Source organism: Rhynchophorus ferrugineus, unplaced genomic scaffold, assembly GCF_030347505.1.
Source record: "Rhynchophorus ferrugineus isolate W39M unplaced genomic scaffold, kcgeb_rfMv2 rfM3, whole genome shotgun sequence".
NCBI classification, from domain to species: Eukaryota; Metazoa; Arthropoda; class Insecta; order Coleoptera; family Curculionidae; genus Rhynchophorus; species Rhynchophorus ferrugineus.
The window spans coordinates 24,588,517-24,601,478 of record NW_027472582.1 but is presented as its reverse complement, the minus strand read 5'-3'; the positions used below and the strand labels follow the sequence as shown (position 1 = coordinate 24,601,478).

The 12,962-nt window shown below is 30.2% G+C and overlaps 1 protein-coding gene across 1 annotated transcript in view; it reads right to left on the bottom strand.

The window, feature by feature from the left end:
- The window catches only part of LOC143193639 (uncharacterized), a 191,176-nt gene extending 179,324 nt beyond the window's left edge, over positions 1-11,852 (bottom strand). The window contains exons 1-2 of the mRNA XM_076399967.1: positions 11,735-11,852; positions 8,550-8,775 (exon numbers count right to left, since the gene is read on the bottom strand). Of these exons, the coding sequence (XP_076256082.1) occupies positions 8,550-8,603 (54 nt within the window). The 5' untranslated portion in view covers positions 8,604-8,775; positions 11,735-11,852. The remainder of the gene's footprint in view (positions 1-8,549; positions 8,776-11,734) is intronic.
- Between the last annotated feature and the right edge of the window lie 1,110 nt (positions 11,853-12,962).

Sequence of the window (12,962 nt, the reverse complement as noted above, 5' to 3'; positions counted from 1 at the left end):
GAATGAAATGAATTCTGATTATTACATTATGGCTGATTTTATGAAAGCCATAATAAAATTTTCAACTTTTCACTAACGAATGAGTCAGGTTAGTTTTTTTACTAATAGATAAAAACCTCCAGTGTCATTTTGTATAGTCATTCAACAAGTTGCGTCTTCTTTCTTTGAATTAAACAGTTTTGCTTATATATACTAATTCGCTTCCAGCACGAGCTGTGGCTAGCGAATGAATCTCAGTGCATACAGCTTTTTGTTGAATATTCATTTAAAATAATGCTTATTATCTCTAAGGAGAACAAAAGCTTGCAATAAACTTCTCCCAGTGAATTGATGATCATTCAACATCATATCCGTGATTGTGAACGATTTCTGTGTTTTCTGTCTGTCTTCATGTAGTTTAAATGTCCTTCGTGTTGCCTTAGATTTGTAGTTTTAAGTGTCTATAAAATGTCTCCAGTTCAGTATACTATTCAGATAATTCTTGTCACTTTAAAAATGTATTGAGAAAAATTATAGATTTTCATATTATATAAAAACAAAATATGTTCCATCATATTCTTTTATTGCCTTAAAAGGCGATACCCCACCGAAAATCCTCCTTATTTGGCTGTCACGCAATGAAACCCCAACATTTAAACGGTTCAATATGGCATTTTCAGACAATTCATATCATTGTTATTTTCACTTTTTCTTAATATTTTTACCAATATATATCGCTGATCAAAATACACGCAAAAGTACTTGATAATTCTACTATTAATGAATAGACAACGTTTATATAATAAACAACGTAACATATGAAATAAATACGATAATTTAGAATTGTTTCTAAAAATCTCATCAAAAGAGAACTTTAATCGTATAATTAATTTAAATTTCATTTTTCTCGATTCTCTTAACCTTGATACATTTTTAAAAGAAACGTCCATCCATTATATTTTTATTATTCCATTCGAGGAACTGGGTTATATATTAAATAATGAAACAGCACTTTTGCACCCTTATAAATAATTTAGGAACAGGAAAAGACCAGTGGATAAGAACCATTTCCTTGGGGTGTGCTTTATCTTTAGTCCACATTATTATATTTTCTTTTGCGTCTTTCTTCACTGTTTAATTACTTTTCTTTGAACTCCTGACATATTTATCTTAACGGTTCGGTATCAAGCGGAGATAAGAATGAAAAATGAAAATCAAAGAATAGAACAAAGCAATGTTTACATATTCTAATAATTTATGCTAATGTCAGCTTTATTATATTCAAATTTAATCCAATGTGGAAACTGATAGTTTCTTTTCTCTTTACACATATCATTAAATAGGAATAATGCAATTGACGATTCGTTAATAATTTAATATTCTAATAATTCGTTCTTTTATTTTTTATGGTCGCTTTGTACATACATTACCTCCATTTTGGTCTGATGGAAAAATACAATTAATATTTTGCTTATATAAATACGGAAATTTTCTTCTTCATAAAAATTATGTCATTTTATTGATAAATTCATACTTTGATCATAGATTTAAATCAAAAGCCCATTTAGGACACTAACTACTTGAAACGACGCTTGATTCTGATCTACGCAATTCAAAGTTGCTTTATTCCATGCCAAATTTCAAGCCAGCTTAACAGTTCATTTATGAAATGCCTCTCTCAGCTAGTCATCTGGCCTATAAGACCCGTTCACATAAACGTTCTTAACATTAACATTTATTACCCATTCAACAAAATTGAAAATCTATCATATGGAAAATTTATTTTTACTAAATATTTTCTGATTCTTTATGAAAGAAGGTGTTTTCCTAAAGGTTGAAAACTGATACCGCAGACAAAAATCCATGGTGTTATTTAGTTGTTTAGCGGCATCACGTGAACTCATTTCGAAACTTTACTTAATTTAAAATAACCTGTTCTAATTGTATTGATACATTAACATCACCAATTATTTTCCAAAAAAATAATTACCCATTATTAAAATTTCAAATTTTTAATACAGTAATGACAAATTATATTCTTACTACAAATATGTAAATTAAGTTTTCTACTTATGTCGGATAAAATAATGATCATGTCTATTGGTACAAAAGCGATTAAAATTTTCTGTTAATATATTTTTAATATAGATTTCATCTAACGAACGATCTGGAAGCCGCAAAGCAAAATATAGAATGAAGGAAGAAATAGGTCTGGTACTAGTTCTTGCATAATTTGCAATATAATTGCATATTGGCACTACTGCTTCCGCGTAAATTATCCGACGAATATGTTCAGTTTACATATTAACTCTGGCGGCTATATTTCAATGTATTATGCGCTTTCCTCTGCAATAAATTAGTGATCTTCCTTTAGTTTCATAATTTGTTACGAGTGACAGTATCCGCGGTAATGACAGCATACACAAAACATGGTAAAGCTTTATCGAAGAAGAGCAGACGAAAAGTAGTGGGCGAAACTCAAAATTAACTGATAGAGGCCGACGAACATTAAAAAGTATTATAAACAGACAACAAAAAATTACCGCAGCAAAAGTGACAGCAGAACTCAGTACTAACTTGAGTAACATAATTTTAATAAAAGCGATGTGGCTGGAGTTCGGCAGCACTAAGCACTAAAGAATTAAGACCGCCATCATAAGACCGACACTGTCCGAAGAACCATCGTGTACGTGTAGTATTTACTACTAATAGGCGGCTATATGTATGAAGAACTCTGAAAGAAGCCTACGATCCGGTATGCCTATATATGAATATCTCGACATCCTCAATGATTAAGTTCTTACTATGACTGTTCCGTGAAGAATTGCCATAGTATCGCGTGAAGTAAAACTTCTGCCAATGCATGGATAAGCACCTCCTTTCAGGATAATAAATAAAAAACTTAATACATGTATTAACTCCCTCATATATATAATTTTTAAAAAGAAAACCACCTAATTAATTTAACGCCACAAACTAGAGAACATCTTTATGTTTCGCAAGTTATAAATAGCCTCTGAAATAAATGTTATCCCTTATCATGAAAATGTCAAAGCTTCCTGTTAAGCATATTTTATGCTCAGAAACTTTTGTCAAAGAGACAATGCCTAGCGACGGATAAATTAACCATCGTAAAGATATTGCATTGAACGAGCTTGATTTATTATTTTGTAAAACATTAAGATACTTTAATGATATGAAGATAAATTATGTTATAAAATGAGACACCAACAACAATATAAAATGCACACATACTTTTTTGCGGAATGTATATCACTTATGGTTTTTTATTACGAAATTTTATTAATTATATTTTGATTATTGCTATTGATATAATTTTTTATGTTAATGAAAAACTAAGTATAAATCAATAATTAAAACAGAATTATATGAGATAAAATACATAGCTTCAAAATAGTACAATCGGTAGGTGAAATACACAAGGAAGCATTCTTTTTCATTTAATGCTCAGTCAATACCTTTTTTATTATTTTAGATTATTTTGGATAGTTATGTATATCTTTATATTTTGAAGTATTCTTATGATTATACTTAACGTGAAATCTGAACCACGGCCCTCGGCATGAAGCCCATAAATAAGTCTAAAATATTTAGAGACTAGGTCTTAAATTGTAATGGTTTTACTTGCTGTCTTGACCACTGGAGCTACTAACCCGCTCATCCCATACAGGTAGCTATATTAAGACTCCAACGTCAAATGCTTGCAATATATTATATTTAATAGAAGTTCGGATGATTATTTTCAGTTACCTCAATCACAGACCTAATTTATTTGATTTAGTTTAAGCTATAATGATGATAATTCATAGTATTCTTACAGAATTATAATGAATAATAAAGCATAAATCAATGTAAAAACAGAGCAGACTAACTTAGCGTTTGTACATGAACTTCTACGTATACCAAGATCCAAATAGCTTAAAGGCGCAAAATTAAAAACTATATATAACGTTTGTTCACTGATGTTTTGAAGCGCCTGGAGACATAAAACAAATTTAGCCGAAATTGTTCAACCAGTCGTTGCTGAAATGGATGTGTTGATAACAGAACGATAACATCAACAATAAGGAAGGACCGAAATAACATATAATTTAATAACCAAACAAGTTCTTCAAAAGCTACCAAAGTAGAGAATTATTATCCATACAGACTTTCTCGCCACCATTAGCTCCAAAGTGTTAAAAATAACTCCTTTACAGTCCTTCCTACTACTACAGCACAATTCACAGCTATTTCACATTGGTATGGTCACCTGATATCCTCGGATTCACCATCATTCTGAATCCAAATTCCCATCTGGGTTCGTCATATGCTAGGAGACGATACCCACCTTGTTACCCTTAGCCGTCCGGTCAATGACAAAACTTTCACCATTCGTTCAATGACCGGGTACCCGGGTACCCATAATATTAATATTAATGTACTGAATAAAAACAAATTCTGTGTAAACTGGCTATGTGGCATATGAAATAGCTATAGGGACACAGTTTATAGTCCTCATAGAAATAACAATAGCGGAATGCCAAGCCAATCATTATTTAGGTACCTGAGATGTCCCTTTCCCCTTCTCATGTCCCCCTAAAAGATAGAATCGTGTTCAGTTGAAATTTTACAAGCGTAGTGAACAAACTATAAAATATACAAAATTAATATTAAGTATTAATATTATTGATATATTAAAATATAATATAATAATAATGTATTAATAAAAAAATTATATTTAATCTAAATACAATGGCTGATTCATCGAGTTTTAGATAATTGTTTTATTTTCAAGTAAATTATTTATTTTATGTTTTCAACATTAAAAAATAGTAATAAATAAATTTTAAATTGTTTACAATAGAGTCACCCGCTCTCAGAGTAATAAGAATTTGGAGAAAACATTCGAAGCATAAGAATCTGACGATGACTGCGTATTGGATAGTAGTGATGATGAATATTTTCCCTCGAGTCAGCTTCGGATTGTAATGATACAGGTAATTAACATTTCTATTTCTTCTCTTGTGTACGTTGATAGTTATAATGTATTTTATGTTATATAAATTGTATACTTTATTCATAATAGATTATGAAATTGCACTCAATAATGAATATAAAGACCAGGAAGATGAAGATAAATAAAGTGAAGATGGAGAGTATGAGGATGAAGAAAGTGAAGTAGAAACGACGGCGTCTGGAATGACAGCAAAAGATGGTACTCAGTGGACTGCAACATCACCAAGTGAACTTCAAGCTGGGAGGCGTAATATTGTTCGAGAGAGATGTGGACCTAATAGGAACACCAACATGCTATATGACAAATCTAGATACGTTAAACTAGAAAAATATGTTCGGTATGTGAGAACCCTATTTGTGAAGAACACTGTATTACAACCACGACATGTGAAGGATGTACGAAATAATTTAATGTACTTCAATTTTTATATGGCATTGTATCATAATAAATAATATAATGTAAATAAATAAATAATAAAAGAATGGAAAACGATATTTATAAAATAAAATAAAACGGAGTTATGTATTTCTTACTTACTACTTTTGTTATTGTTTAATAAGCAGTCTCTGAAGTGTGTATAAACCCGTCGTTCATAGTCATCTTAGTGGGTACCCGGATACTTGGATATTGAACGGGCGGGCTATTAAGTTTGACAGTTAATAACTTTTATTAATTAATTGATTGTTAAAAATTTTGACGAAAAATTGGTGTCAAATTACTTCAATTTTGGGGATCCAGACGGCCATAAAAAAAATTTAAAGAGAAGTTAATATAGTTTACCTGCGGATTTGAAATGGATATCCGGGTGCCCGGTCATCGACCGGACGGTTAGAGAAAGATTCGGGTTATATAACTTGCAAAAACCCCTTCGCAGAGAATAGTAGTGAAGAAATAGGTTACTTCTGCAAGATTTAACTCCTGCTATATCAACGTGAATCTTTTGCATTAATCCTAAATTAATTATTATTCTTCAAATTTATTCACCCTTTTTAGAAAAACTTGCCCACCAGTAAAAATAAATAATTATAAACTCCCGCAAGCAGACAATGTTAAATATCTGGGAATGTATTTTGATCGACGTTTGACATGTAAAACCCATATAGTAATAAAATGCAAACAACTTGGGTTTAAACTAAATCAAATGTATTGGCTTATAGAGCGTAAATGAAAATTATCTTTGGATAACAAGGTTTTGCTGAATAAGTCAATACTTACGCCCATTTGGACTTATGGTATTGAATTGTGGGGTACTACTAGCAAATCTAACACAGCTGTCCTTCAGAGGTTCCAGAATAAAGAATTGCGAATCATCGTCGATGCCCCATATTACGTCTCCAACAAACTAATTCTGAGCGATATCCCCTTAGAACACATAACGAGTGTGATTCAAGGTGTTAGTACAAAGTACTCTGAAAGACTGTTAGTGCATTTCAATGCACTCGCCAAATAATTAAATCTGCGATGATAGTGAAGTGTATAGGCTCAAATACAAACTACCATATGATTAATAGATACAGAGAATGAGATATACTAATATCTAGAATAAGTTAGAATAGTCTTTAGAATAAGTTAGGATAGACCTTAGAGTAAGTTAAAATAGTCTCTAGAATAAGATTGAAGTTATAAGTTTGTACAGCAGATCACTTATAGAAGCGATCTTCTATATATCATTATAGTAATATTGTATAACAGAAATCATAAAAATAAACTTATTGCCAAAGGGCAAATTGTTGAAGTTCTAAGAGATTAACAAAAAAGATATATTTATTCGCTGGCCTTTCTATCCTGTTCTTCGTACCAACTTCTCCTACCCAACCTCGAGTCTTTGGACCCACTCTCCATGTATATATAATTACACATTTTATCTTTACACCGTCCCATTATTTGTGATATACCATTTTACAAATCCAATGTATTTTTATACAAATCTATATATCTCATTTATGTTCTCATAGTTCATATTTTAACCGTCAACTTGATTCAAGCATTTCAACTAAAATTTATCCTAAACCTTTGGAATGTGGATGAAATTATTATGATATCAACATCACAGAATCCGTCAATAAACAAAATCATACTGTGAAAAAAATGAAAGATATTTATAGAAAGATTCGTCTAATTGGTTTTAGGAAAAAGGTAACAAAAATAGAAACGTCTGCTCGATTATTTTCTTAAATATTTAACTTTAAACTTAAATAATAAACTTTTAACAAGATTTAGCATTCGGAATTTATACACAAAGTTTAGAAAATATTACCAAAGCAATACTCTTACTGACTACTTACGCTTAAGCACTTATCTCCCAGCCAGAATGACTAGAGTTAAACAAGGCGAAACCTATTCTAGAATAAAATAAACCAAAGCAGAGGAAAGTGTAATGGGGACAAACTTTTTCCCATTTTATATATCTGATATACTAAAAATGAAAAATACGACCGCGGGTACACTGCGATACTTGAGGCAACCCAAAAATTACGACAAGCGATTCATTGAGCTGGATATAGACATAATCAATCAGTAATCAAATTGCATATACAACAGCAACAATGAATAATACTTATATTCCATATAGCAACAACGTTAATCATCTTGTGATCAATTTTGATCCAAAATTCCGTTGGAAAGTATGCATTAAAAAGAAAAGAACTAGACATATAAAGAAATATATTAATTAATTGAAATTAAATCTCAATTATCCGCAAAGTTGCTTTGTAAACAAATCCTGAAACAAATATCGTATAAAATTTGGTTAAGACTTTGAGATAACGACTATTACTATGAAAATACTCTTGAACTGGAACTCCTGGATAACACACAAATACTACACAAGCTCAAAAAGCCATTTGACCATATAATACAATGAAGCATATTCAACAGAAGAAGCAGCGATGTTAATTGCACCAATATTATTACCATAGAGACTAAGAAAAACCGATGGATTATCCTAAATAAATAACTAGTGTTTAAGTTATTTTACAAACAAATTGTAGTTTAGTCAGCAACAACCAGTAGCAATATATTAACGATTTTTTTAAGTAATTAAAAAAAGAAAAATTGGCTTATCTAATATACACATTGAATTACTATAATTAGTTATATAACTCATAATCCAACAACTCTTGCTCTGGTTACTACTTGCAAAATTTCAAATAGTTGCTCTATTAAAATATATAAAATTCAAAGGTTTTTTGAGAGAGATATAATGATTTTTGGTTGGACCTTTACTACCTGTTACTACCTAACAAGATAGAGCGAGAGATGATAGAGGAACGAGAAAACTGCTGGATTGGTCTAGCACATTGAACTGATGGCCCAACGAAAGGAGCAGGATATGAAATCCACCCAGTAAAAGATAGATTACAATGAAAAATCATAAGGAAGGCCTATGATTAACAGAAGGCAGTGATAATATTTAAATAAATTTACGTTCCAAAGCAACAAAAAATGTTTTATTATTTGCTTAATTTTAATATATATATATATATATATATATATATATATATATATATATATATATATATATATATATATATGTAATATTAACACTCACCTGCGACTGTTTCCGTCCTCGGAGACTCAACACCAGCCGCCTGGCCGTGGACATCACTGGGCGCACTTGGGCGCCCTCGTCAGTCCCCACCGTCGTAGCAAAATGATGCCCCAAAGGCACAGTCTCTCGCTTAAACTATACATGACGAAATTGATGTCGCTTCCCAAGACAGATGAACGCTATCAACGCTCAAATGTGGAGACTGGGTCCAATTTATGTACTGCATCTGGAAATTAAAAATACCAATTAACAATTAATAACCAAAGTTACAATGACGATGATACTGTGAACCTAATGTTTTTAATTTAAAAAGACTTTAGAGAGAATTTTAAAAGACTAATTTGCCTCTATGTATTTTTTGAAACATTTAATTTAGGAGCTATACGTTTTAGAAATGTTAAAAAACAAATTTTATACAATATAACCCAATTCGTCTAATATTGGTTAGATATTGAATTAAGTATATTAATCAACTAATTAATATTGTATTAACTGATTAATATTAACTATTAACTTTGTATTGACTTGTATTGACTATTATCTAATTAATATTGTTGATAAATAACTGCACTCTACCCTAATGATTCCCAAACAAGCATGAAAAGTTACTAATGAGTAATCAAAATTTCCTATATGGTGTTAGATTTATTAAAGGTAATAAAAAGTTAAAAACTTAATCTTTAATACCTTAATTTAATAAAGGCTTGTGCGCATATTTTTATTATGTATTGTAATTTAGTTTATCAAAATTAATATTATCAATATAACCCGTTATTAATTATAATATTTGAAAACGTGCTTTGAAAAACTAAATTTGACAAGAATGTAAAAAATATTTAATTACATTATAGAATCAAGTTTATAGAAAATTCTGTATATTTAATTTGATAATATGGCAGCTAATATTATTGATATGGTTTAAAAATATACTACTTTATTATACTTAGAGGTCTACCACGAAAAGCTATTATAGTTTTCAAACTCCGCGCAGTCAACTGCTAAGTTACACTTTTATTCTTCTGACAATTAAAATATGTATTTCCAAAAAAATATCAGATAGTATAAATTTATAATTATTATACGATTCACAAGTTTCATGATAACATAATTGGACGCAAAGAGCTAATGAAAGTTGTAAAAGGAGAGCACAAAGACTGAAGAATGCATGCGAATCGAGACTTATATCCAATAAAATTAGCCGGTAAACAGCAACAATAAAATTGGCAACAGTACGCATGACAGCGTATGGCCAACGCAAATAGTTCTTGGTACTTTTTATATTTTCTAAAAGAACTTTCTCAGTAATCATGTATATACATTTCTTACAATTATGAGTCATGGTATTTATGCGAACAAATCAGACTAAACCCACTATTGTATCTCAATGACTTGACACAACTCTTGTTACGTCACTATCATTTAGGCATGAAAATTTTAATACATAATGACTAATATAGATGAGAATATATACAAATGGAACGAAAAAAAACGTAAGTCAAACCAAACATTTGGAAAATTATATAAGACTAAATATCTAAAACCTTGCCCTTCATTGTTCTAACCTTTCGAAAAAAAAATTAGAGTTTAACATTGAAACGTATCTATCTTGCTCTTCAAATTTTCTAACCTTTCGAAAAAAAAATTAGAGTTTTACATTGAAACCTATCTCGGTTAGAATATCAGACACCACACCTTTAGCCGCTTTACACTGCGGATATGCTAACAACAAAATAAACAGTACTTGAAAATACCTAGGACTATAAAAGAATACAAATGGCAATCAACGAGATCTCAAAATAGACTAGAGAAATTACAGTAGTAATAGCTCGAACTCGGCCTATGTCAATTTTGTGTTGCAACAAAAATCTAATAATATAACTTGAGAGATGCTCGATTCCTCAAGAATAACCAGCAAAATATCTCGGCATCCATATCAACAGTTAATTAAATTGGAAACAACATATTAGACAAAATCCCATGCAGATCAGTCTCAAAAGTCAAAATAACGGACCAATTAGTCGGCAGATATTCTCAACTTAAGCCAATATAAAGTATTTTTAACAAAAAAATTGAACCGATTTCAAAAAATAAATAAAGAACTAAAAAGTAAAAAATAATCAAATTTAGATTTTTAACACAAAAAAAACTTTTAAGACATAATATGCTATATGCTATATAGACATATAGCTAAACTTATTTATCTACTTCACCACCTACTACTTCAAAGTGATCAATTGGTAGTAGTTAAATTAATATTGTAAATAGGTTTAGGTAGGTATTAAGCTAAATTGTGTATATAGTAGAATATAATTCTATTTTGAGTTAAAAATCTGAGTTTGATTATATTTTACTTTTTAGTTCCTTATTTATTTTTTGATGTCGTTTCAATTTTTTTGTTAAAAATATTTTATTTTTATCTTTTTAGTGTTAAATACTTATTTAATAAATTACACATTAATTTTATTAAGTATTACAATGGGTAGGCCAAGTAAAGGTGCAGCCCGTATGAGGAAAGATAGGAATAAAGAAAGAATGATTGAAAATAAGGAAAGCTTCAGGCCCTCGATTTCCCCAGATTCCGCCATCGTAAGTTGGTTCCAATGGAACTACCTCGGAATGGCACTCTTTAGAATAAAAAAATAATTTTGAAAATCGGTCCATAATTGACGGACACGGAAAATTAAAAAGACATACAATCTAACATAGAACCTCTTCCTATTTAGATGTCGGTTAAAAAAAGGGACACAATCAATCAATCAATTATTTGAACTTAATAAGTTATTTGAACTTACGAGTTTCAAATATGGGTTTGTAGTAAAACATTATAGACTAGTAATCCAATGCTGCCAAAACAAAGTTCTTAGATTAATTACCAATGCAATTCAATTAGTAACCAACGAAGAACTGTACGATAAATTCGAAATCATATGAATACCCAAAATTATCCAGGACCCCGCCTGAAAACATAAAATATGTTATAGTTACTAAATCATAGAAACTTGGACGCAATACAGCTATTACTACAACGCAGGACTACGGACAGAAAGGTTGAAGCGAACTAAACCATAGGAACTTGTACAATTTATAAATGTTACCCTTAAGTAATCATATAAAATAACTGGACTAAAATGTCTAATCTAACAAGAAGAATATCCACAAATTTACTCTGTTTTACTTCCACTTACTGCGAAATATTCCAGATATACAGATTTAAAAATTACACTAAATAAAAAAATTTCAAATCCATCAAACTCTTTGAAAATGTGTATCACAATATAACAATTATAAAAGAAATGCTTCTTGCTACTAGTGAAGTTATAAAACTGTCTGTGATATCATGTGTCGCAACTATTTGTCAGGGGAAACGCTATTTGTCTACAAAATAAATGACTATTTGTTTTTTATTTGACACTTTACGCCAAGGACAATTAATGATACCCTTGCCGACGAATACGGATTCATCTTTCACAACTGAACGCTTGTATTCCCGGTCGGTATTTGGATTATTCAACAGAATCTCACCGAAATATGAATAATTAAATATGCATTTAGGGGTTATTAAAATTGTTGTTATTTATAACTTTATAATGATGACAAAATAAATGTAAATTCGTTGGGGTTGAATATTTCATACCGGGAATTACGAGATGGGGAAATGATAAGATTTTCTGGCAAAACCCAATTTCCCTTTTTCCGCTAGCGGGATATGATTCAAATATGATATGGCGGCCCAGATTTGAAGATTAAGGAGTTATGTCGTTTATTATTTACGATATAGCGCATATATGGAATATCGTTTATATAAATTCCGAACAGATGTAGAAATTCTAATCAATATCAGATGATAATGCCATAATAGTATAGAGATCCATTATTATTAAGTGTGCAAAAAAAAACATGGATTTTCACAGATAAATTTATTTATAACTTATATTAATACAAATATGATCATAATATAGTAACAACTTTCACAATTACTGAAATCAATTTATAGTATATGATTTCACTTTTATGACATTTAATAAAAGACGTTAATCTGTTTTTTCGCCGGGTCCTCGTGCCCAATAACAGCTACCTGGTTAGCAGGTGCTATATCACCAATTTAATGCAGTATCAGTACCGACCCACAGTTAGAAGTTGGAACTAAACTGTTAGTCTGAAAAGTATCGAAGATGTTTAATGGAACTTCTAGGCATTACTTTTAAAAAAATACAATTATAAAAATCTTATAATAAAATCAAAGAAATTAATATATCAATTTATGGATTTAGATGAGACATAGATGGACAAAAACAGTGTTAAGACAACTGAAGTTGATGGAGAAAGGTAAGCTTTGGAATAACAATTGATTAGATTTTATTAGTCATAAAATTTATTAATAATTCATTGCAGATATATTATGCTTCATGCTGG